Source organism: Ornithorhynchus anatinus, chromosome 9 (assembly GCF_004115215.2).
Source record: "Ornithorhynchus anatinus isolate Pmale09 chromosome 9, mOrnAna1.pri.v4, whole genome shotgun sequence".
NCBI classification, from domain to species: Eukaryota; Metazoa; Chordata; class Mammalia; order Monotremata; family Ornithorhynchidae; genus Ornithorhynchus; species Ornithorhynchus anatinus.
The window spans coordinates 19,376,124-19,403,537 of NC_041736.1; the positions used below are offsets into that span (position 1 = coordinate 19,376,124).

Consider the following 27,414-nt stretch of genomic DNA (forward strand, 5'->3'; position numbering starts at 1 on the left):
GACTGTGTCCAACCTAATTATGTTGATTTTACCTCAGCACTTAGTGTGGTACCTGGCATGTAGTAAATGCCTAACAAATACCATTTAAAAAAAATAAAGGATGCAAAGGCAGGCAAAAGTAAGGGTTTTCTTCACAGCTGCACAGAGGTTACTGTAGATATGGTACTTGCAGCAGGCTTGTGGTGGTGAAGAAGGGAATGCAGAAGGATAAATAGGCTCAAGATCTTGCCTGGCAGCATGTTTTCTCCCAGCACTTCCAATGCTTCTGCTACTCTGGTGATAGCTGGGGTGAGCATCTTTATGCAGGGAGTATGAAAACTGCAAGAAGGAGCAAATAATAATAATAATGGTATGTTTTAAGCGCCATGTGCCAGGCACTATACTAAATGCTGGAGTGGATAGAAGCAAATCAGGTTGGATAAAGTCCTCGTTCCACATGGGGGTCAGTCTCAATCCCCTTTTTACAGATGAGATAACCGAACCACAGAGAAGTGAAGTGACTTGCCCTAGGTCACACAGCAGACAAGTGGCCGAGCTGGGATTAGAACCTATGACCTTGTGACTCCCAGGCCCGTGCTCTATCCATTATGCCACGCTGCTTCTCTATTCAAATATGATTGTTCCACCTTCTTTTTGTGGGAACAAGGTTCAATTTGCTATTCTCTCCAGCACTCTTTGGTTTCTGCCATTACCAATGGAAAAGGAAAGCGGCCTGGGAAGAAGGCGTACAATAGCATATAAATAGAATGCAGAATCACACACAACCCTAGTTTTCCCTTCAGAGTTGAAGAGGCTTGAAAAATGTTTCACAGATATGACAAATTTCAGGCTATTGGATACCCCACTGACACAGGAAACTTAAATGCCCAAAACTGAACTCCTCACTTTCCCAACCAAACCTCTTGTTTGCCCAAAACCCCCAATTTTCCCATCACCAGAGGCATGGCCACATCCTGCCTCAAAAGCCTGTAACCTTGGCATTACCCTCAACTCATCTCTCCCAATCAGCCTATATTTTCAATGTATCAGTTCAACCTACATAACAATGCTAAAATCCGCCCTTTCTTTTGCAACCAAACCACTACCATGTTGATCCAAGCACTTATCCTATCCTGCCTTGACTACTGCATTAGCCTCTTTGCTGACCTCTCTCCCTCCTTTCTCTCCCAAATCCAGTTCATACTTCACTGTGAAGCCTGGATCATTTTTCTAAAACAGTTCTTTCCATGTTTCCTGCTCAATCAAATCAATGGTATCTACTGGGTGCTTACTATATGCAAAGCACTGTACTAAGCGCTTGGCAGAGTACAACAGAATTTGCAGATACATTCCCTCTTCATAATGAGTTTACAATCTAGAGACCCTCTCTGTACGAACCTGCTCCTCAAGAATTTCCCATGGTTACCCATCCACCCTCATATCAAAAAGAAACTCCTTACCACTGACTTTAAAGCACTCAATCTCCCTGACCACCCCCCTCCATCTTACCTCGCTATCTTACTACAACCCAGCACGCTCAATTTGTTCCTCTAACACCAACCTACTCACTGTAACTCAGTTTCATCTATCGTACCATCGACCCCTGCCCGTGTTCTGCCTCTGGCCTGGAACTCCCTTCCCCTTCATATCTGACAAACCATCGGCCTTCCCACCTACAAAGCCTTATTCAAAGCCACATCTCCAAGATGCCTTCCCCCAACTAAGACCTCATTTCCCCTACTTTCTATCCCTTCTGAATCGCCCTTGGATTTGTACCCTTTATTCACTCCACTCAATTCCACAGCACTTACGAACATAACCGAAATTTATTTTAATGTCTGTCTCCCCTTCTAATCATGTCTACAAACTCTGTTATAGTGTACTCTCCCAAGTGCTTAATACAGTGCTCCGCAAGCAGTAAGCACTCAATTGATACAATTAACTGATTTCACTGAATTGCTTTCATGGGAGAAAGATATTAAAGTAGATCAAGTAATTGGGATAGTTAGCATATACACCAAGTGGAAAACACCCTTGTCCTGTAACCAGCAATCTGTCCATTTAATGCTGTTTATTGCCCACTACATGTCATACAGAAGAACACAAGACTCAAAGGCAGGAGACCCGGGTTCTAGTCTGGATCCGCCACTTGCCTGCTGTATGATACTAGACTAAGTCCCTTAACTGCACAGGATCTCTGTTTCTTTATCTTTAAAACTGGGATGAAATACCTTTTATCCCTCCCTCCTAGACTGTAAACCTAGTTTGATATAGGAACTCTGTCTGATCTTATTATCTTGTATCTACCCCAGTAAGTGCTTAATAAATAACATCGTTAACAAATACTATTATTAGTAATAGTAAAGATTAACAGAGCCTGTCTTATAAATTTGTTCATGTACAGTATGGTTTCTAATTAACTGAAAGTGTGACTTCACTTTTCATAATCAGAACTCAACCAATGTTGAATAGCTCAAACAAACATATCAGTGGTCACATGCCCACTGCTTTTTGAATGTATCTCCTGTTCTTAGAGGTTTTTGTTTCAGGTCTTATCTCAGTATTTCTCTTCCTCCTAGTTGTTATATTTGCTAATTACACCTAGGAATGCCTGGTCATCAACCTTCATTTTTCACTATCTCCAAATATTAGATGAGTATGAGTTGTTGAACTCCATTTATAGTCCTGCTAGAGAAATGTAATAAATATTTTAATAAAATACAGTAATGTTGACAGAAGTGCTGGCAATCGTCTTCTTTACAATTTAAATATGAAGTTATACCATATGAAGCTATGGGTATGCTAATGCCATTTCAAAACTTACTTTAGAAACTGTGTGGTGATAAACTAGAGTTAAAACTATAGAATTAAAATTTCAGAATTCCAGAATTATCATAGTAATGCTATTAAAGTTAACTGAATAATATTAATTGTTGGCAGGTTTCCAATATTTTTCCCAAAAGCCTGATTACCTAAAGTCAACTAATACAGTGTATTGTCTTTCACCTCAATGCTTCAAGGTTATTACAAGGTGGAAGAAAAGGCAGTAAATACAAAATACTTTAAAAATAATTTATGTTCATGTAGCACGCCAAATACTTTAAAAATAATTTATGTTCACTTAGCTTCATAAAACAATAAAAAAGAGAATTATAGAAAACAAGTGACAAATTAAATATTTAAGTTTTCTGGAGAGGTCAACTACCGCTCAAATAATAAATGAAATAAACAAATTCGGATTAGCAACGAGGCCTATGTTATGAATCAAGGCATAAAACTGGGTTCATCAAAAACTTGTAAAATTTGAAAAATTATTTCTGCAGTTGGAGACTCAACTGGTAGGGGATGAGGAAGCTCCATGAGTAAATAACTCTGTTTGCACCGAATTTCAATTTATTTAAGTTCTGTCTACAGTCAGAGTGTACAAGAGCAAGCTATCTTGGAGGAAAGGCAGGAGAAAGTTTACCAAAACCTGATCTCCCCTTTTTTTTGTAAGAAATTAATAGCTGTTTGGAACTGAATAGTGACTTTAGTTGGTTCCCATACAGTGATTTCATGATATCTTAGAAGGGTTTTGTTTTTTTGTTGTTGTTTTTTGGGCAAAGAGTGGAGTCTGTGTGTTTTTAAAGCAAACTATCACAGAAAGAAACAAGAATTCAAATAATTTGAGTTGGAAAAAAAAATCAAACTGTGGCTTGAAAATAAAGCAGAATCCCAATCCCACCAGACTGTGAGCTTGTTGTGGGCTAACACTGTTATACTGTACTCTCCCAAGTGCTTAATTCAGGCACTACACACAAGAAGCGCTCAGTAAATACCACTGATTGACTGACTGATGATGCTAGAAACCCCTTATGAAATAGCAAGAAATGGTAATTGATATGATGCAGGAGGGAGAGTGAGCTGGGATAAAGATGACTTAATTGGGGAAGACTTCTTAGAGAAGATGTGACCTTAATAATGCATATGGAAGAAACAAGTAACACTGGCAACTTTAAAAAGCTCAGCTATAACCCCAATTCTGTCTTGGTTCTGGCAAGCTCCTATAGAGTGCACTGAAATTTTACCCGTCCATAGCACCCTGAATGTTTGCTTACAAAGAGGAATTTTCTAGGACCTAGCAGTGAGTAAAAGGGAGAAGTGCAGGGGAATCCATGATTTGTTTTTCTCTAATCAGACATGCTGACTGGAGTTTCCATAATCCAACTAGTCTGAAACGTTCCTGTCCTTCATTCCTGTGGAAGAGCATAGAAGGGAAAAAAAGAAAGAGGAAGAGAGAAAGGCAAAACAGGGAATTGGCAAATAAAAACAATAAAGGGTAAGAACAGTGGGGAAGGGAGGTGCATATCTATATGTGCATGTGCTAGAGAGTTAAGAAAAAGGAAACAACAAAAGAAAAAGAGTACAATCTTAACTTCCTTCCCATCCTCTTCTCCCTTTTTCTCTCCCTCTTGCCTAAATCTTCCACCACCTCTGCCCCCACCTAGCTGTTATATGCGAGCTAGGTTCACTTCCCTAGTACTCCACCTCTCCTCTATTCCTCCTTTAACCTATGCCATTTCCCCTCCCCCCAGTTTACTTTCCCTTCCCTCAGTCTTTTTTCCTCACCTCTCTTCCATTCTCCCTCCTCCCCATAAACATCCCAGAATCCCCAACCATTCAGCTGGTCCTCATATGCAGCTATGCATCTCCTACTGACTGAATGCTTTTGCCCCTCTCAAAATCCCACCACTGGGGTGGGGGCAGTAGGGAAAGGAACTTGCTTCCAATCCGATTCTGGCTGCACGTGTTCTATGACCATCTTTGGCAAAAATAACAACAACATTGTTACGCTACTGTGTTATAAGAATGGTTTAAAACATCTATTAACCTACATAAATCAAATGTGATCAGTGTTAAGTTTCTCTGTGCTCCTTCCTGTCTGTTTTGTTTTTGTTTCAGTTTCATTTTTTGTTTTTTTAAGGTTTTTGTTCTGTACTTACTATGCGCCAGGCACTGTACTAAGCTCTGGGGTAGATAGATACCAACTAATCTGGTTGGACACAGTTCATGTTTGACATGGAGCTCCCAGTCTTAATCCCCACTTTGTAGATGAGGCAACTACGGCATACATAACTCAAGTAACTTGCCCAAGATCACCCAGAAGAGAAGTGGTGGAGCTGGAAATTAGAACCCAGGTCTTCTGACTCCCAGGCCCATGGTCTTTCCAGTAGGCAATGGAGCTTCCCATCTAATCTTTCCCCATCTTTTTGGTACTTTGAATCTACATCACCCTTATTAATTCCCCACTCTTTTCACCAACTATCCACTTCTAACCTTCAACAAACCAGAGGTTAACCAATCCCTTGAAATCAGATGGTCATATATATTTCCTAGAACCCTTCACCCACAACATCCTTATTTTGTTTCCGTTATCACAAATAGTAACAATCTTACATATCACAGTTTTAAATAGCCTTATTGTGTAGCCTTATATGCATAAAGTTTACTTACTATTTTCTTCTTCTGAGATTTTAGATCTTCTAGGGCTTCATCTAAAAAACACAAGATGGATTAAAATGTTTGATTTTAAAAGAATATGTTGAAAAATGTCAAAATATTCTTTATGATGCAAACTGAATAGTTGTAACAAGCACCCTTTCTAGTCTTTCATTCATAATTAAGGATTCTCCCAAACTTACAATTTCTATATGTAAGAATCTCAGCTTATTCTAACAAGCCTACACATTTCCCATTTCTTCCTATTTAGTATTTTTATCTTTGTATTTTTTCCTTTAAGCTCTTTTTTTTAAATTTGATAAGAAGCAATTTTTCAAATTTGCCCCACTGGAATATTTCCAAAAATAGAAAATTTATAAAATATATATTTTTCCAATTTCAAGTGAGTCAGATAATCACCTCAACCTCAAGTTCCAATTTTTTTATTTTATTCTTCAAAACTACAATGACAGTACTTAACAGGTTATATTTTCTTTTTAAAAGATCAGTTAACATAAAACCCAAGACTAAAAATCTTTAGAAGAGAGAAAATGTAATGCATGACCAAGGACATAATCTTATTCCCTAAAGAATGTGAGAAAAAAAATTGAGGCTAGGTAAAGGAATACTATCCTTTTAAAAAAAAGTCACATATTCCACATTTACCTGCTCTTATTTTAATATAAGTTTATCCAGACATTCATGATGAATAACATAGTTAAAATAATTCTAAAAGTGCCATCTCTAATTGTATTTTAGTTCTCTGATTTGCCAAAAGAATGCATGGACCCAAACTTCCAGGATCTTCAGTTACTCCCTAGCAGTAAGTTAGGCACTCAGGGGGACACATGAATTCTTTCATTCATTGGAATATAATTTAGTTAGTGCACTGGTGTCTGTGCATTATTCACACAATATTACATTAAAAGGTCCCTTAGAATCCTAAAGGATCTGATGCTCTTCCCAAAGTGCCTAATTTACACCCACAAAGTAACTTATGCATTGGGTGTTTGGGTCTCAATAGAATGAGACCCATAATTCAGTTTTTCCCTTTCTATTGTCAAATACGGAATTCTGGGACTGGTGGATACAAAATGTAACATACTTACATACTGTCAAGTGCAAACTGCTTTCCTGTTTTACTAAAATTATATACCTTCAATTCAAGCAGCACTGTATTTGGGGAGAGTCAAAATTTAAATCTACAATCAGCTTATAAATAAAGCAAAAAAAAAAAATCAACATATGGGGGTGGATGCTTAAGTTGGATTTAGGCAGAAAGTCTGTGGCTACAGCGTTATGCAGTTATTAAATTAATGGATAACAGAAAAGGACTGAGTTTGGTGTGGCAAGTTGAAAAAACAATAGTGGATTCAATAAAATTTAACAGACCTGTTGAAATCTGATACTCTTACTTTTTAATAGCACTGTAACATGGAAGAGCTGAAAAGAAATACATTGAGTTTCTGGATAAAGAATACTTTTCCAGGAAAATTGCATCTTTGGGCATCACTCCTGACTGGACAGGAAGTCGACCCAACTGACAGCCACTATCCAAAGAGGCTTACAGCTTTTCACTGCTACTTGCACCCTATTTCTGCTCACTGGATGCTTAAATTGGCAGCAGAATGGGAGAACAGATCTGGGGGGGCTGAAAAATCCCAAAACATTACCTGCCAATCATCCAGATATGGTGACATTAGTGTTCTGGGGAACAGACTCTGAGACAGAGCTAGTGGTACAAAGCTCCCAAAACATTAGGCTTGACTGCACAGGGCAATTTCTGCTAACATTAGCTTCATGTTTAAAACAACTTGCCCCATGTAATTAGGTCAAAGAAGGGAATTTTTCCAGTGGAAAATTCCTTTAAAAAAAAAATGCCTGTCCTGGCCAGAATGCTTATGACTATCTTGCCAAAGAAAAGACTAATTATACAAGACTCTATTGGTGAAGGAATTCTTGACTTGTTCTATATGCATAAAAGCCCAAATATTGCTCTCCTGATTGCCATCTCCATACATTCTGATACTCTACCTTAATCCCTTATCTCCTCCAGATAAGCAAAACTATAACACAAGTGGCCCAAAGGGGCAACTGATTTCCATCAATGCCCATCTACCAGCTGCCACTGTAGCCAGAATTCCAACTCCCAGAGGAGCAAGATGAGTTATATTGTAGGGACAAAGATGGACTCAACCATCCATCTTCCCCTTCACACCCACAACAGCCAAATCCTTCTCATCCATTCATTCAGACATATCTACCCCCACCCATACAATACCACAACTAAATCTGCACCCACTCAGTTTGGTCCTTCTGATAAAATGATCCAGATTAACTGTTCAAACAAACCCGGTATTCTGTCTCTGACACAGGTAACAAAGAATGCTTGGGGGAAACAATGAGGAGTTTGCCATTTCTGACATTCATCTTTAGACACAACACCAACTCTCAAACACTTCAAATTTCCAGAAACATATTTGTTGACACAGATGTTTCCAGCAGGGTGTGAACTGAAGGACCAATGGAGGGAGAAATCAAGTAAATCAGTCAGGTGCAGCTAACACCATGTTCTTTACCACTGTCTATTCACAATTCCAGGTGAGGAGGCTTTAGGAATCAGAAAAGATAGGAAATTTGGAAAGACAGCAGTGGAGGACTGTACTAAGCTCTTGGGAGAGAACAATATAACAAACAGGGAATGTGTCTGTATATTGTTCTCTCCCAAGCAGTTAGTACAGTGCTCTGCACACAGTAAGCACTTAATAAAAATGACAATGAATGAATGGAAGACTTGACAGCAGTAACAGCTGCTGCACCCAACTGTAGTTTCAATTGCCTTCTCTCGTCACAGCACTCCATGATCAGTGGGATTTCTGAGCGTCCCTTGTGTGTACAAAGCACTGTACTGGGTGCTTGGGGAATACCCAGAAAAGTCTCAACAATTGTCTTTAACAATCTAACAGGGAACAACAATATAACATGGAAAAATATAGTAGTTTAGAAGAGTGTAAAAGCAGTTATGCATAAGCAGCACAAGTCAATGAAGATATAGAACACAGATAAACAGCTAAGTAGATAAGACTGCTGATGTGGCTGTGAAGATATATTAACCTGCGTATGCGTCATGAAGGAAGGGAATTTTTAGAAGGCTTTGAAGGAAGGTAGGTATGTGATTTGGCGTCAGGGAAAGGGAGGGACATTACAGCCAGAGGAAATGGCATAAGCAGTGATGTGAAGAAGGATTGTCAAAAGTGAAGAACAGTTAAGAGGTCTTCAAGGAAGTTGTACAGGGCATAAGTGGAGAAATAGAGTTGACAGCAGATAGGTATGAGAGCCAGTTGATAAAAAGGCAATCAATTGTTTTTATCAATTGCCTGGGTGCACAGTCTGTGGTACAGGATACAACAAGAGACATATGGAACATGGTCACTACCTGGAGCCAAACTCATGATCAGAGTTTTCTTTTATGTGAGAAGCAAAGGAAATTTTTCAAGAGGGGAGTAATGTGCCCCAATTGCCATTCTGGAAAGATGACACCTAGAAAGGGGCAAGGGGCTGGAGGCAAGGAAATATTTAACAGGGTTCTTAAAATGGTACAGTTGGGAGACGACTGGGGTTTATAATAGGGCGATGGGTGTAAGGATGCAGGAAAATGAGTAGAAGGGAAGGAGTGAATCCATTAACTGGCAGGATGTGAGACAGACTACATGTAAGAAGTAAGAGAGAGCAATGAATCAAAAATGACACTGAGGTAATGACCTTGTGGAAGAGGGTGGATGGGTGATCATCATTGTTGATACCAATGATGGGAAAGTTAAGAAGAGGAGATGATATATAATGAAAATGATAAGTTCACCTTCAACCAACACACTCATCTGACTCATTCCTGTGGAATCCACCATCCATCCATAGGAGGTTCTCACTGCTATTAGCTGCCTGTTTTCCTACCTCTGGACTGGGAATTCTGGACATCCAGTAACAATAATCACAATAGAGGCAACAGCTATGCCAGACTACAGTTTCATTAACCTTCTCACATCCTGCTGCTCTGTGCAGATGTGTCTGTAAACGTGTGTAAGGCAGGGTAAGAGGAGGGGAGGAGGTATGCCCAAAGCAGTAAATGCCTGAGCTGGATGGGTGCAAGGATAATAATAATAATAATTGTTGCATTTGCTAAATGCTTACTATGTGGCAGGCACTGTATCAAGCACTGGGGTGGAAACAAGCAAATCAGGTTGGACACAATCCCTGTCCCATATGGGGCTCATAGACTCAATCCTCAATTTAGAGATGAGGTAACTGAGGTCCAGAGAAGAAAAGTGAGTTGCCCAAGGTCACACTGCAGACAAGTGGAAAAGCCAGGATTAGAACCCATGACCCTCTGGGTTCCAGGCCTGTGCTCTATCCACCTTGGCATGCCGCTTCTCCTGTGGGTGTGCTTGAGTATATCTGGGCATGTGTGAGAGTTAGTAGCTATGTCTTTCTCTCCCCCTCTGTATTTTTCTGTTCCTCTAAAGTACACCTCCTTACTTCTCTCTCATATGTGAAGCACTGATTATTCCATTACCCACTCTTTAAGATTCTTATCAGGAAAGGCTTATAGGCTCAGAACAACAAGAACTTTCCATTTATTGCCAAGAGTTTCACTATTTTTCTGTCTTATACCAGTGCTAGACATAGAGTAAGCACTCAATAAATACCACACTGATTGATTAAAGAAGCTGGACTTGAGTACTTCAATAGAAAACCCAAGTGAAAACTACAAGTCTCTAACAAAGACGTTAAAAATAGAACAAGTCCTATATAGCTTTCTACAGTTTTGGTTTTTTTTCACAAATGAATGTCCAAACAAAAGGTCTTAAATTCTACTTCAATTTCATATCCAGAACAATTCCATACAAATGACAAACACTTCCAATGATCTAAAAATTTGGTAATCAGGAGGTTAAAAGATGTTTTTAAGTTTGAGAAACAAACTTACTATTTCTTTCTGTTCTTTTGGAAAAGAAGAAAATGAGTACTGTTCTTATTGTCCATATTCTGTGGGAGCAAAAAACCATAAAAACACAAGTTAGACAAATTAACAACTTGGAAACTTCAAAACACACCATTGAATATAATCATCCTATAAAAACACAGTGATAATGATGAAGTTTCAAAAGGAAAATGCACTTATTTCTTCTTCCCGTACATAATCAAAGAGGCAATAAACATTTTTGAAAAAGAGGTAACAGCATGACCTTGCAGAAAAAGCACTAGCCTGGCAATCAGAGGACCTAGGTTCTAATTCTGGCTCTGCCATTTGTCTGCTGTGTGATCTTGGGCAAGTCACTCAACTTCTTTGCCTGTTACCTCCTCTGTAAAATGGGGATTAAGACTATGAGCCCCATGTAGGATATGGACTGTGTTCAACCTGATTATCTTGCATCTACCCCATTATTATTTACTATTTATTAAGCATATTTATTGAGTCCTTACCGTTGAAGAGGGAGTGCAATACCCCAGCACTTAGTACAATGCCTGGCACATAGTAAGCACTTAACAAATACCATCTGTTTCCTCTCCTCCACCAAAATGATCCCGAAACAAATTTCTACCAAATCTCTCTTCCTATCTCTACTTTTTCTATTACGGTACAAAGCAATCCCCACACCACTCACACAGTACTTGACCAGTGCCCTTAATATATCAGCTTCAAGACTGAATTATGGTTTACAGTCACTTCTATGGATTCCCAATCAGTGTCCCCAAAATAACTGCTGCAAGACTAAACTATGTTTTACTTTCCTGCTGCCTGCTTTAATGCTTGAAGAGAAAGCCACTTAACAGTAATATTTTTTTATTTTAAACTGAGAATATGCTATTTGAACATATATAGTTCCATTGCATGATTATCTGCAAAGAACCCAAATGTGCTACTTTACATTACATTCCATAAAATCCGAAACACTTTCCCTTTGGTAGTTAACTATTTCAGAATCAAGCTTTCTAGAGTAGTTTTTCAAAGCAGCTTCATCTGTTTTGCCTTCAGATCATGTTTATAACATTTATACACATTAGCAGGAAGCTGTTTTTAAAGACTTTTAGAATGCAATATTTACTGATGTAGATTTAGTTTCTGAATTTTAAAAAGCCTAAAGTAAATCAAGAACACTACCCACTGAAATGCCTTCAAAATTTAAAAAGAAAATTCACAAAAGCAGATGAAAAGTGCTTCTGGAATGGTGTGCTGTAGGCCGCACAAGTGAAGTTATTTAGAAAATTTTCTGGGAATACAAGAATCTCTGTGCTCTTTGAAGAAATTATAGACACCGTCACTTGATTCCTGGTCTGGAAGAGCCATTTGCTTAGTCCCTTGGGAAGCAACATAAGGCTGCTAAATAAAAGTAAGAGATTGAAAGAGTGACGGCAAGCTGGTAGAGGCAAATATTTTTCAGTTTTCCTGGGACAACCTGATATTTTTCGGTTTTCCTGTGGAGCAACATTTCTACAGCCAATTAAAAATGGTGCCAAATAGTCAACATTGACTCTTTTTTAAAAAAAAAAAGTGCTACATTCTCAAACCTTTTCAATCCACTACACTCCCAAGGGCTTCCACTACCCCCTTACTCCCTACATCATTCCTCCACCAAAATGAAAAGAAGACGAGTAGGTTCTCTAAGCTGGTGACAAGAAAAAAGCAACATCTTTTACTTATTTCTCCCAGGAGGGAAGTCAACGAGGACGGTCCATTTGGAAATGAGGCCAAATTGCACAACAACAGTGGGGCACCTAAGAAAGGAGCGGTTGTGAATAAATGTAGTGGAAGAAGTGATTCAGCATTTTACAGTCCCAACCTCCATGGCATCCTTAGACTTCTCTAGCAACCTAAGGGATCATGTTCTCCAGTTTGAAACATATTGATCTAATGTAATCAGAAAATAACAATAATTACTTAAATAAAAAAATCAAATGACAGAATTGGATCCAAGAGTAAAAAAAATCAAATCTTCCCATTACAATAAATTTGACTGCTATGCCAAAAGGGACCTTCAAATGTCATCTAATCCATCCAAAGAAGATGAGAATCTCTTCTTTGTCAAAACGTTCTCTAGAGAAGGAGAATTCACCTCTCCCCATAATCCAGTCTAATGGGTAAACACCTTCTCTGCCAGTTAAGAACACTATATGACTGACCCAGAATTTCACTGAAACCAATCATTCAAAACTGAAGAGTGCTGAGCAAAACAAGAGAACAAAAACATCTAGTGTAAAACTGATGAAAGGACAAGCAAATTTCTGAAAGTAAACACCCTTAACTCTCAAATGAACAGACATACAGATTTTCATATCAACACTATCCCTTTCTCCCCAAAATAAGAGTAAAACTTCACTTTGAATTCTATCTAACAACAGACATCTCTACTTCTACCTCTTTACAGGAGCTCCTGCCATGGCTTCGCCTCTAATGAAAATACTTTTATCCCATTATGACACTGAAATCAACACTTCAGTCAACTGAATCCTAATTTTAATCCTTTGTTTTTGACTAATCTCTGCTACACGAGTATCTTTTAGCAGGATACAGGAGCAACAAAGGAACATATTCTCTGCTCTGGTCATGTTACTTCAGTCCCAAAGAGCACTTCCCCCTCTGTACCAATGAAAAACTGGATACACCCAAGAAGGGAGGGAGCGTCATGCTACCGATTTTGTTGAGGGCAGGGATCATGTCCACGAACTCTTCTGTACTCTCCCTAGCACTGTGCACACAGTTGGTGCTCAGTAAATATTACCACGTGACTGGGAAGACATTCTAGGGGTCAGGGCTCCTGGTGGGAAGGTTTCTGGTTCCAGGAAGGTAAAAGAAGAGGTGAAATTACATGTGAGAATAAAGGCAGGGTTGGCACCAGTCACTGCTACTCCCCTCTGAAAGTTTCCAGGCTAGCCCACAGGTCACTGGGCACTTGTCCATTTTTCCACTCAGCTAGCTGAACATTGAATAAAAATGGAAAACTGGGCCTGAAAAAAATCCTTCCTGACTTTGAAGCATGCCAAAAACCTAGGTGATCCGGAAGGCAAATTACATTATGCATTTTAAGGGCAACAGAAAAAGAGAAGAATAAGCAGTAAAGATCCTGTTTAAAGGGAAAAGCAATAAAGGGAGAATAAGGGATAAAGATCAAGAGGTTAAAGAGTAAATAAGCTCAGGTCTAAAAGAGTTCCTTTAGGATTCACCCATATGGTTTGCAATCTAAAGTCTCTTGGATGTCCAGAAAGTTTTACTGCATTGGTAGCAGCCAAATTTTTGGCTTCTACCTCATCCTCACATGGAGGTATCAATTCAGAAAAAAGTTATCTCCTTTTTTAGTCACCTGGAGCCCTGCCTCCAAAACACCTTTCAGTGGAAGCCAGAATTGCAGGAAAAAAATTCTAACAGTGGAATACTGAAGACAATATGGTGAGTTCTGCTTCTCCTATTAACTAAAAGTGGAGATGACGGGGTGATAATCTTAGACCATGAAATACTCAAGTTTTTAAAGCTTTAAATCTCAGCTCAACTTAAGAAAACACCAAAGATCTTTCTAGATGTTTAAGGCCTTCAAACGTAAGGTACAAGCTGTATTCCTGTACAAATATCCCTTTTTTTTTGGTTTCTGATCCCGGCATTGGATTGTCTTTATTGTGACATTTGTTAAATACTTACTCTGTGCTAAGCACTGTATTAAGTTCTGGGGTTGCTACAATGTAAGCTGACTGGACAAAGTCCCTGCTCACAGTCTAAAAGGGAGGGAGAAGAGATATTTTATCTCCATTTTACAGATGAGGCAACTGAGGTGCAGATAAGTTAAATGACTTTCTCAAAGTCACAGAGCAGGCAAGTGGCCAGAATTAGATACCAGGTCTCCTGACTTCCTGGTCCGTGCTCTTTCCACTTGGTCACAAAGCTTTTTCACTTATATCTTTGGGGTTTTCAGTCATTGGTAGCATTTTTCTATTTCTATGAGTTTTCTCTATACTAATAAAAATAGAGCATTCCAGGAATATCTTAGATTTATCATTAGTTTGCTACAATCTACTACTGGAATTTATTACTATTTTTGAATGACTTATGTTAGTCCTTCAGTGACTATCAAACCTACAGTGCCAAAGCACTATGAAAGTGGAAAGCAAAAGACACAGTCCCTGCCCTCAAGGAACTTAAAATTAAATAGCCGAGAGAAGCAAATTATTTACAACTACAGAAACCAGGAGGGAGAAAAAGTATATGGAAGAATTTGGAAGATTAAATCACTCAATAAATAATTGAAAATGGAATAAAGTGAAAATCAATGTACACTAATGATCTATGAATCACTACATACATGAATGCTGAAGGTGGGTGAAAATATATATGTGCTACTGAGAATTGTTGAGTTGGCCCAACTTGGGATAGTGAGAAACAGTTATAGAGGAAGTGGGATTTTAGGAGGCTTTGAAGATGAGTGTCTAGCAGATCTGAAAGGGTAGGAAGCTCTAAGCAGGAAAGAGAACATGAACAAGGGGCCACAGGCATGAGAAGCTTGAGGGGAGCAAAAACTGCAATCAATTAATTGCATTTATTGAGCACTTACTGTGTGCAGACCACTGTACTAAGCACTTGCAAGAGTACACTATAACAGAGTTGATAGACTCGTTCCCTGCCCACAAGGTGCTAATAGTCTGGAGCTTACAGTCTATAATCGGATTCCCCATTTTGCAGCTTAGACTGCAACAGAAGGAGAGAACTGGTGGGCATCACTGATAAAAATGGTTTCCCTAGCTGCAGAAAGATAATCTTCTATGGTACCAAGAATAACGTCTTAATTTCTCGCCCCCAATAGGTAATTCCCATAACTAATAATGGCAAGTAAATGCACAGGTTATTTTTAAAGGCTCCTCTATAATGTAAGCTCCTTGTGGGCAGGGAGTCTACCAACTCTGTTACATTGTACTCTCCCAAGTGCTTAATACAGGGCTTTGCAAACACTAAAGAGCTCAATAGATACAAGTGATTGATTGAAGCAAAAAAGAGCTTCGACAAGGTTAACAATGGGACCAAAAACATAGGTAGCTGCCCAAAGAAAAGATGTGGGGAAAAACAAAACGCAGCCACAGGAAAAAAGTAAGCTTTCCCTCGGTTCTTCTAGTAACTGGTGGATTTAAAACAATTATCCTATTTCTCTTCTTTTCACCTCCAACCAGAAAACAAAAAGACATAACCCCACATCCTGCATAACTGCCACCAATGCAAAAATGGGAAAAGAGGTGAAAAGAAATCTGTTAGATTTAAACTTCCCAGGGCAAAATAGAAAGCATAAAGAAACCACATTTAAGGCGGAGGAAAAAAATGAGTATTTCAGAATGATGTATGGACACAAATTTTCAACTCATCCATCTACATATATTAATAACCCAGACTAAGATCACCCAGTAAAAGTTTACTTGTAGTAGCATTTACTGTGCCTCCACTGGGTGTAAGACACTACACTAAGTACTACTGACACATTCCTTGCCCACAAAAGAGCTTATTTTTATATCTGTCTCTCCCAATAGAGTGCATTTACAAAGAGAGTAAACAAAAAACATTGCCTGGACAATTAACGAAGTGCAAACATATAAAAGTGGTAGACAGGTAAAAGTAAACTGTTAAATATGGTTAACTGATTATTAGTAGAAGAAGTAATAATAATATTTATTAAGTGCTTACAATGTGTCAAGCAGTGTTCTAAGCACTGGGTAGATAACCACCTAATTAGGTTGGACACAAATGCAAATGGGGCTCTCAATCTTAACAGATAACTATTACAGATGAGGTAACAGGCACAGAGTAGTTGAGTGACCTGCCCAAGGTCACACAGCAGACAAGTGGTGGAGCCAGGATTAGAACTCAGGTCCTTCTGACTCCCAGGCCCTTGCTCTGTCCACTAGACCAGGCTGCTTCTCAGGTTCAAATGATTTCAAATGTTGGATATCAACCTGGAAAAACATGCTTGAAGGAAGTGGACTTTAAGAAGGGCTTTGAATAGGCTAAGAACTGTGGTCCAATCTAATTGGGGAGAGGGAAGAAAGAACAAAACAAATAATGTATAAGTGGTGTTTTTCAAACTCTCATAGTCACTTTGTGGAGGAAGCAAGTAGTTCTACTCATATTTTAGTTACTGTAGCCAAATTGAAATGTTCCATTATACAGCCTCTAGCATAATACTTCAACAATATGGATATTTTTTAATGGTATCAAGCTCCCAATTGTAAGCTAATATTCACCCTTTTTAGCTCTTCCAAATTATTCCAGTAACTCAAGCTTCTGAACATCTTTTAAGGTTTTTGCCTCTTTACTCTAGGGAGTTGGGGCAGATTTATCACAGAGAAACAACCATAAACCCTATTGTTACTTTTAAAAGTTAATGAGTGCTTTAAAACCACAACGCAATTGATCTTCAAAACACTCTGGCTATCAAAAAGTCAATCAGTGATTAGAGAAAGTTTAAACCTCTTGATTTTTTTTATGTTAAAGGTCGGTGAGAAACTTAAGCAATTACAACTGGATAAGGGAAATTCAAAAAAGACAAAATAAATATTTACTTACATCAATGGAAATGTAAAGAATGGGAGTGTCATTGTGAGCCTTGCAGTAAACTCATCCGGGAGATACCACAAATAAACAATTATACAGGTGAGTAGATATAAAACTGATGAGTACAGAAGCAACCTTCCAACCCATAGCTTCTGCAATCTCTGGTTTTTTTCTCTAAACTCTTCCAGTGATTGAATTTCCTAAAAAAAGAAAATGTCCATATATTACTGAACTAAATAATACAAGTTGTAAGGTAACTTCTCTAATTGAGACACTATTTTTAAAAGCCTGCTTAATTTGTTTGGTAATAAAAGAAGCTGTGTTTTTCTTATAGAAGTTGCCTGCCAATATCTATCTAAAATCAAGTCCAGCTTCTTATCTAAAATAGGCAAGTAAATTACTATGAATCTGTAGTCACTGGGCCAGAAAAAAATTAGGTCACGCTGAAAAACAAAAGGCCAGTAGAACATCTAGCACCAAACTTCTTCATGCCGTTGTTATTGTCTGTCATCAGGTAATTCTGGAAAATATGGAAAGGACTAATGAAAAATTTCCCAGCTGATAGAATTATTTACCTCATTTGTAATGCTTATTTTTACGCTCCTAGTGATCTTGACAGAAAATTCTAAACTCAATGTTAAACATTTCTCTGCTTTGAGATCTTCTAACATTACAGTTCTCAAATACTCCCTCCCTATGCACTGCTAATTTCCTAAATCAGGTTCTGCATCTTTTTGTTTCCCAAGAAATGTGTTTTACCTTACATTTAAATAATTTGATTTAAAGCAAAGTGAAGGGACATACCTTATCTATATTTTCTAGAACTTCCACAGTTGAAGGTTTTGCCTGCTCACAGAAGAAAAAACTATTAGAGGTTTCCACTGCAAAATCTATTAAATCAGAAAAGGGATGTTAACACCACAATTTAACATGTTCCAAATACTGAAAAATGTTCATCACCTTTCTTCCTTTTATGCAATGATCATATTTAAGTAAGAACTGCTATCAACTGCATATGGAATATTGTCCTGTACACAAGTTTTTTGTGAGAACATAAAGAACATCCCCATTTTATTTTTAGCTCTGAAAAATGGAAAAAGATGCTCAATCCCTGAAGGTTCAAAATTAAATTCACCTCTTAAAACCCTTGGGCAAAAACTTTCCCAACTTGAAACACCTCTACTAATATTCTCTAATTTATAACTTTTCATTTCTTTCATCAGACATGCGGCAAACGAAAGAAGAATTCACACACTAGAGTTGCCCTCATCGGATATGTTTAATCCCATCAGTTACCACCCTGAAGAAAGATGAAAGGTAGCACAGTGAGCTAAATTCTTTCTAAATTTCCCAAAGTGCTCTTCAAAAACTTTATATAAAAAGGATAGTGGATAAATAAGAGAATTCACAGCACTTTACTGAGGTAGAATTGGATTCCCGTGGATATATCTGTTTACACAGTCAATGCTATAAAATGTATCAATGCTGAAAGAAAGAGGAAAATAAAACCCAGCCCAAACGACTGTATGAAATCAAAAAGAATATCTGCCAATGATATAAAGCTTTTAATCTAAGGATATACGTGTTAAAAGCCAAAACATATTAGCTGCCACAAAAATGTCTCATCTCTGAGTCAATGCGAGTGGCAGTTTAGGTCAAAGATCAGCTGGGAGGTAGATAAGCAGCGGGCCAAGGCACTGTGTTGTAATGTCATACTTGGGAGGCCAGGTGGTGTGAGCCACAAGCAGGACACCACAATCACTAGCCAATAATGGGCCAGACATTTCACTTGCTGACAGTGGGACTTCCAAGAAAAATACCTGCTTGGCCAAATCTATTTGCTCTCTCCTGTGTTAACTGTTGAGTGGGTCAAGATGCATCCCAATTTGGCATCTCCTGATTATAAAACCATAACCTTCACAAAGTAACATTTCTGTATACCCCTGACAAGCGTAGTAACACAATGCATTTTTTAGGTTTCTTGATTATCCAGTCGAAGAAATTTTCTTTTATAAAAAGTAATAAATCCAGAAAAAAATCAAAATTGGACACATTCAACATATACTTCAATATCATGATTCTTTTTATAAAATAAAAGAATTGTTCTTTTTAACAACTAAAAAAACACTCCTTGAGCCTAAACTGTTGTTAAGAAAAAAAAATTGACAAATGTTACAGAACTGCATTTGAAGTGATAAAGTAAATGCTTCGGAAGCAAGCCAAATAGCTATTGCTCTTAGATGAACTGAATGGAAGAGCAAAACCAAATAAAATAAAGATCAATCAAATGGAGAAAGAAGTCTGGACACAAAAGAAAAATAGAGATTGGGGCTGAGAATCAATATTTATTCATCTCGGAGCATATCAAACAAAAACTATTCTTCACACAATAAAGTTTATTTGAAAACACCTATTTTCCAGAGATACCTCTATTATATGCTCTAAGTAGTTATAAAGGAAAAAAATATCAAAACTTACCCTCCATCTGGAAAATAATCCACCCATTTTTTATATGGGGAGATGAAAGGCTGCACTGGATATCTTTCATCAATTCGTAATGGACTTCACAGCTAGAAGTAAATCATTAGACATTTTTAAAAATTCACCCACTGTTCATTCCATAATGTTTACGATGATATTTCATGTGTATCTCTCTCTCAATAATTGACACTTCACTTAGAGTGTGGTTTCTAAATCTTTCACATTAACTTGCACAGATGCCAACAAATTCTACATCTCCTTCTCTTTCTTGGCATGTGGTATTTCAAAAAAATACCCAACTACATTTTTTTTTAAAAACAACCCCCAATATAAATAAATTTTAAAAAAATTAATGGGAAAATATACTGCTACCACATATTTGGTATTCCTAAAACATCTGTGAAAGTCGCACTTATTTACCTGACCTTTGGGTAATTCATAATCATAACACAAGTTTATCTTAACCACAGTGCCTTAAATTTTAAGCTTGAGCTCACTCATAAATTAATACTAGTTCTGAATCTTTACAACTTAAAGCTTTTCAAAATAAACTTAAAACTCACAGCCATCTAGCATTCACAATACTTGAAACTAAAATATTGCCACAATACTCTTTTGCCATATTCCTTTTAATTAATCCAAGAATTTCAGTGAACAGAAATATAAATTTAGACCACAGTCAGAGGCATGCAATGAACTCATGATTGAGAACACCACCCTTAAAGATGGTAAACTAATCAGAGTATTTTGAATTATGGCAAAGTTCAGAAAAGAACAGATGAATAGCTTAATTTGGCTCTAGACACAGGATCACACTTGACCAATTTAGCTCTCAACCTAATGGATTAAAGGATTTTTTCCCCAATCCTTTCCTAGGCCCCTAAAAGTTATCCTGAAGAGAGCACCATAAAAAGTTCACAGTGAAATTAAAGACAAAAATCAAAGTTATTAGAACTTACATATTCAGTTCTAAAATTTGCTACAAAAAAATTCATTTGACTTGAGTAATTGTTGTCATACTCTATAGCAAGGCATTCTACAATATTTGTTGCTACATAACTACTGTTTCAAGTGTTTAAAGAAAAGTACTTTTAAAATAAATATTATTAGAGCTATCCTGCTTGTTGAAACACCACAACCTGCTGAGAGTGGGATTAAAATAATAACTAATGTAAAATTGCTACGTTATAAAGGAAACCAACTTTAGGCATCTAAATTTTGGAAAGTTGGACTGGTTTTCTTTTTACCGTCAATTTAGAACTAAAGGTAAAATTTTTTAATTCTAAATTCAATTTAGAATTAAATACTAATTTGTAATTAGTATTCAACATGAATTTCTTATCTTCTTATTCTGAAGACATGTTCAATAAGCGTAAACTAAGTATTGGTTCATACATACCAGAATAGTAATATCATGCTTTTAATTGTTTATCTTTTAACTTCTCCAACACTTAGTACACTGCCTGATAGAAACTGCTTTAAAACAATAATAATCCAGTAATCCAAGGCTCTAAAAATTTAGGTTTAATTTTGATTTGTACATGAATCAGATGGACTTTAACAAGATTGGCCAATCTGTGACTCCTGAGCCACACTGAGGGAACAGGTCTACCAACTCTGTTTTACTGTACTCCCACAAGCACTTAATACAGTGCTTTGTACACAGTAAACCCACAATCATTACCACTGATTGGGTGATTCAGTTCTTCACTTGCTCTGTGTAGCTCAGACACATCTATGCTTTTTTTTTCTTTTTTATTTCACCATCACCACTGTGCCCAATCTGAAACTTACTCCCCTCCCAAAACCACCAGCCCACAACAGTCCATCTTTAAAACCCCCCTAAAATCCCATGCCACCTCCTCCAGGAAACCTCCACTCATTAATTCACAACAATTCCCCAATACCCACCCTTAGCATTTATGGGTGTTGAGATCAGGGAGAATAACTCTTGCTTCTGCTGTACTCTCTCATTCCTTAAGAACAGTACCTAGCACTCAGGAGATGCTCAATTAACTGACAGATTTTTTTGACTGGCAAAATCCATACATTTATTAACTAAAGTGCACAGTAATCTGAATGCAGACTTGTTTGGTTAATCTAAAAGACTGAACAATTCAGCAAAACTGAATCTCCAGTAGCCAAATCCCATTTTAGCCAGTTCTGTGGTTATTCAAACAAACTTTGGTCCCAGTTGGTTTGGAAAAATCAACATTCAACTGAAAACTAATGGTTAAACATGAACCTAAGAAAATAAGCAAACTTATATGGGGTCAGATCAGTGGCCCATTCAGTGGGATCATAGGACACATGGAAGGGCAATGTGATGATTGCTATTCTTGACATCTGTCCTCAGAATACCAACGGTACCATCTAACAACTCAAATATTTCCATCTAATAATCAATCATAAATCTACATCATTCTGGAGCTAACAATTCTAACTTTTCCTTTATATAACCCATAATGAACCTCTTGTTCACAAGTCTACCCACAGCTTCCCTAAATCTACTGACATTCTTTCTCCCCAGATGCCATCTGCTAACCAGCTGCTGTGTGGAAAAGGATTTCCTTTTATTTGTTTGAGCCTGCCAGCTTCAGGCTTCTGTGGGTGCCCCTTAGTCGTGGGGTGGTGGGATCTGTGAAATAATTCCATTTTTGCCCAGTTTTTGATTATTTGAGCACTTCATGCTCTGCTATTGGTCCAGTGGAGGGAGCTTAGGCTCAGGGATCAAGAGACCTGGATTCTAGTCCTGGATCTACAAGTAGGAGAATGCTTTTTGGGACTATGCCATCAGTGGTGAAGGCTTCTGGCCAAAGAACTGCCCAAGCCATTCCCAAAGTGGATAGGCCCAAAAGGAATCCAGGCTGATGGGGGCAGTGAAGACGACAGCTGCTACAAAAGGCAACTCAGAATAATAATAATTGTAGTTTTTGCTCAGTGCTTATTATGTGCCAGGCACTGTACTAAGCGCTAGGGTGGATACAAGCAAATCAGGTTGGACACAGTCTCAATCCCCATTTTACAGATGAGGTAACAGAGGCACAGAGAAGTGAAGTAACTTGACCAAGTTCACATAGCAGACAAGCAGCAGGACTGGGATTAGAACCCATGACCTTCTGCCTCCCAAGCCCATGCTCTATCTACTATGCCATGCTATTTGGGTATGGTGCTAAAAACAGCAGAGCATATTGTTATAGTCACTTCGGCTGCAAATGAGTCCTGCCCATAAAAAAAACCCCTTCCATGCCTGCCTACTCCCTTGTGGCATTTCATGTCCCAACAAGAATACTACTCACAGGGATACGAGACTGTGACTGGAACTTTACACAGGTTCCCGGTCCCAAAGCCTCAAGATCGAAACCCATCCATCATTTGCAACAGGAGACTCCCTTTTAAACCTCAGTTACATCACCTCTAAAGCTTCATTCCTCCAATCAAAAAAATCCTAATATTTTCAAGGTACTTATTTCAGACACTGCTCTAGCCCTCTGATCATCATGATTGCCCTCCTTTGACCCATCCTCTACCTCTATTAGAGTGACAAATCCTGCCCCCAAAATGTGGCCCATTTCCCCTTGGACAGTCCACTATCCTTCCCTAGACCACTCCTCCCTTCCCCAGTAGAAGTTCCAACAAGGAAGGACCCGTTTCCAGGCTGGATAATAGGGCAAGAGACATTGGTTGTGGGGGGAGGAGCCTTACAGTGAAATACATTTTATAAAAAGCCAAAATACTCTTCGATCCAATTTAATGTGGTAATTACCCACCAAACTCAGACAAAACTAAATGAAGCTCAAGCAAGCCAGAGAGCAGTGCTTGTTCAGCTGAGATCCTTTCTAAATTTGGCAACAATATTTTCCCAGTGTCCTCTATCCAGGAATGTTTGGGCACATATACAAACAATTTGGGGCTATTTATGCTCACAGATCAGAATGACTCAAATTTGAGGAAATAGAGTTATGGAATCTTAGGGTTTTTTTTTTTAATTTGGCAGCACAGAAAAATGGCAATTGCTCTATTATGTACTTTCTAAAATAAAGTGACCAGAACAGCAAATACTATAGGTGAAGCTATACCATTATTTTGCACTAGTTAATAGAACTATCCTTTTTGGTTTGTTTCCTACCAATCAATAATACTTGAGTTTCTACTGACTGCAGAGCACTGTACTACCCATCTGTAAGCACAGGAGATGTATGAGACCTGATCCCAGTCTAGAGGTAACTATCCCCCTGGAAACTGATTACCCTTTTCCTGATGATGTCCGCACTGTTGGCATCTTTCTTGACTGCCATCATATATTGGGTCAACACCTAATTAGGCCTGGGAAAAGTCAACACTGACTCCAAAATCTCTCCTTTGTGCTAAAAGCCTATCATGGAGTGTAGTTTGGGTTGTTTCATCCTCTATGAATTTATTTAAACCTTTCTCATCCTGCTGGCCACCTGGCACACTTCAGCCCACTCAGCTTTACCAGTATCAGACTAGCATTCCCCAAAACCCTACTACTATCCCTACAAACTTGGAGTTGCTAGTGAGCATTCCTTTCAAACCATTTATGAAAATAAATAAAGCTATTCCTTGTGCCAGTCACTGAGAACCAGGCCTCAGCCTTGAGGAGTTCCCTGGGGGACATTTCTCCCCACCCAGAGGAACTTTTAAAAAAACAGAACACCCTACACTGTTTCCTATCTTTTAGTCAGTTTTCTCTGTATGACAGAACATCTCCACCAGTCCCACAGTTGCTCAATCTATTTTAAAAGCTTTGGCTGGGGAACCTTGTGAAAAATCTAAATATATTACGTGTAATGTTTTCTCCTACCCACATGCTTCTTGACTCCCCCTTCATGCACTCAGCATTGGTGAGGATTGACTTTGCCATACCAAAATCATGCTGTCTTTTCTCCAACAGGTTTATATATTTCTAAATGCTCAAGGCTAAACTTAATTATAGGTTCTATTAATTTTCATGAGGCTCTTCAGTCTGGAATTCCCAAATTCCCAAAGTTACCAATGGAACCCCCTCATATCATCATCAGTGGTATTTATTGAGCACGATGGGAATGAAGATAAACATACTTCTTTAATGGTATTTATTAAGCACTTACTCTGGGCTAGTCACTGTAGTAAGCACTAGAGTAGATATAATACTAATAATTTTGGTATTTATTAAGTACTTACTCTGTGTCAAGCACTGTTCTAAGCAATTGGGTAGATACAAGATAATGAGGTTTTCCCATATGGGGCTCACAGTCTTAATCTCCCTTTTACAGATGAGGTAACTGAGGCACAGAGAAGTTAAGTGACTTACCCAAGGTCACACAGCAGACAAGTGGCAGAGCCAGGATTAGAACCCATGTCCCCTGACTCCCAAACCCGGGCTCCTGCCACTAGGCCATGCTGCTTCAGGTTGGACACAGTCACTGTCCTACATGGGACTCGCATTCTTAACACCCATTTTACAGATGAGGTAACTGAGGCATAGAGAAGTGACTCATCCAAGGTCACACTATCAACAAGAGGCAGAGTCAGGATTAGAATTCAGGTATGTATAGGCAATAATATACTCCATTTCCTGCAACACACTGGAAGTGACAGGACCAAGGTTCAATCTATCATTTGACAGGAGACTAACATCACAGTTTTTACTACTGAAAATAAATCAAAAAATGTCCACTTTTTCTTTTGTTAAAAAAACAATTCACAGGATTTCAGCCCTCACCTACAGTCAGCAATTGCTAGCCTCCTTACCCTATAAACACCTGGATTCCAAAAAACTGACACTGAAGACCCACTTCAGGTTATTTCCAGGTTGTCCCTGGAAAATAAAGAACCCCAATTTCTTTAAAGCACCTTCTTCTGCATTAGTAAATTCTCCTGATTTGGAAATCATGTTATCAAATCTGGTATGACTCTCCTTATATGTCCCCTTCATTTGAGTGATTGGTTCTGCAGTGATATGAGTTTTAATGACTTAATGGATAAAGCACGGGCCTGGCCTGGGAATCAAAAGGTCATGGGTTCTAATTCCAACTCTGCCACTTGTCTGCTGGGTGACCTTTGCAAGTCACTTTACTTCTCTGTGCCTCAGTTCTCTCAACTGTAAAATGGGGATTGAGACTGTCAGCCCCACATGGGACGGGACTGTATCCAACCTGATTTGTTTGTATCTACCCCAGTGCTTAGTACAGTACTTGATTCTATTTAGTATTTGATTCTATTTAGTTGCCATTGTTTTTACGAGATGTTCTTCCCCTTGACTCTATTTATTGCCACTGTTCTTGTCTGTCCGTCTCCCCCGATTAGACTGTAAGCCCGTCAAACGGCAGGGACTGTCTCTATCTGTTGCCGACTTGTTCATTCCAAGCGCTCTGCACATAGTAAGCGCTCAATAAATACTATTGAATGAATGAATACTTGGCACATAGTAAGTGATTAACATTATTATTATTATTATTATTAATAATAATAAAAACAATTGCAAGAGACTGCTCTCTACTTTATGACTGTGGTCTCCTTGAGGGCCAGGGTCCATATATAATTCCTACCTCTGTATCCTCAGTGCTTAATATAGTCCTGTGCAAATAGTAAGTAATTAATACTATTACTACTATCATAACAATTGAACATTTTCTCTGTTTAAATTGCTGTACACCCTCAGGCGTGGCATCTATAATTTAGGGATCAGACTAGAACCTTAACCAAAATAATTAGCTGCCACCTAAGTCAATTTTTTTTTAAAAGTAAGAGATGGCAGGAGAAATACTATAAGTATTACATCAAAAATTGTGAGACAATACAGATTTCTTTTTTTTTCCAATCTGGAGTACTTTTCTTCCCAGAGTCAATGCAATAAAATCAAAACAGAGTATAGAGCATCTTTTAACATTCCTGAGAATCTTGGAATGAGACAGAAGAGCTGGTTTGGTTTTTTGTTGTTGTTGGGGTTTTTTTTGGCTTATTCAATAAACAGAGAGCTTTTCTTATTCTGTATTTCTACGCAAACTATATTACAGAGGAGACTGAATCAGCATCATCAGTGCAACCCAATGGATACATATGGAATCATACTTGAGTTTTTCTATCAGGAACCTGAAGATTATGGTTAAGTTTACTTGGAAATATTCATTCACACATCCTTTCATCCCTGACCTGGCATAAATGTATCAATATTTTATATAATAATTGTTCTTTTCCCCTCTAACTCCAACTATTGCAATGTGCTGAACAAGGCACTTCTAATTTTGCTTTGTTAAATTCATTACATTACTCCTAGCTCTCAATTATGCAACAAGTGTCAATCCTCACTCTTGTCTAAATGTACTGTCATAGCCTCTCAATTTAGTGTAACACAAAAAGGTTCAGTATCTTTTAGCTTGTAACTTTCCACCGAGACAAAATTCGATACCAACATAAATTTCTTCATTTACCCACCTCGTTTCTAAATTTAAAACAGCATTACCTTCATTGCTCCAGAAATGTAGGTATATAACTGAATGGCACATACCCAACTTAGATTGACAGCAACTCTAATATTACAGTACTCAAGTGATTTTTTTATAATTGACAGATAGTTTCAAATGGCACCTGTCTGCCCCCCCCAAAAAAAAACAGTTTTGGGAAACAGAGTATCAACATTTCCTGGGAATAAGAGATCGGACATTACCTGACACTTTGAAGTCTTGAGGCAGCAGGGCACAAAATGGGAGCCTGTGGCAACTACCTGACCCAAACTGATTTATAATCCCACCAAACCTCCACCCACCTTGAAGACGCTATCCACGCTGGGCAGAGGGTAAGTTGCCTTCCCAGGAGAAGACGGTCAAAAGCGCAATCGGGAAGGTCGGCCAGGACAAAGGTGGGCCCAAGACCACTGCCAGCCCACATCCACGCCA

General features: G+C 38.3%; 1 protein-coding gene across 2 annotated transcripts in view; it reads right to left on the reverse strand.

The window, feature by feature from the left end:
* Positions 1-27,414, reverse strand: part of LNPK (lunapark, ER junction formation factor) — a 70,012-nt gene that overhangs the window by 38,845 nt on the left and 3,753 nt on the right. For both annotated transcript variants that reach the window (XM_007671273.4, XM_007671270.4), the window contains exons 2-6: positions 19,514-19,605; positions 17,840-17,881; positions 17,048-17,235; positions 10,442-10,500; positions 5,473-5,513 (exon numbers count right to left, since the gene is read on the reverse strand). In XM_007671273.4, the coding sequence (XP_007669463.1) occupies positions 5,473-5,513; positions 10,442-10,500; positions 17,048-17,235; positions 17,840-17,881; positions 19,514-19,540 (357 nt within the window). In that variant the 5' untranslated portion in view covers positions 19,541-19,605. The remainder of the gene's footprint in view (positions 1-5,472; positions 5,514-10,441; positions 10,501-17,047; positions 17,236-17,839; positions 17,882-19,513; positions 19,606-27,414) is intronic.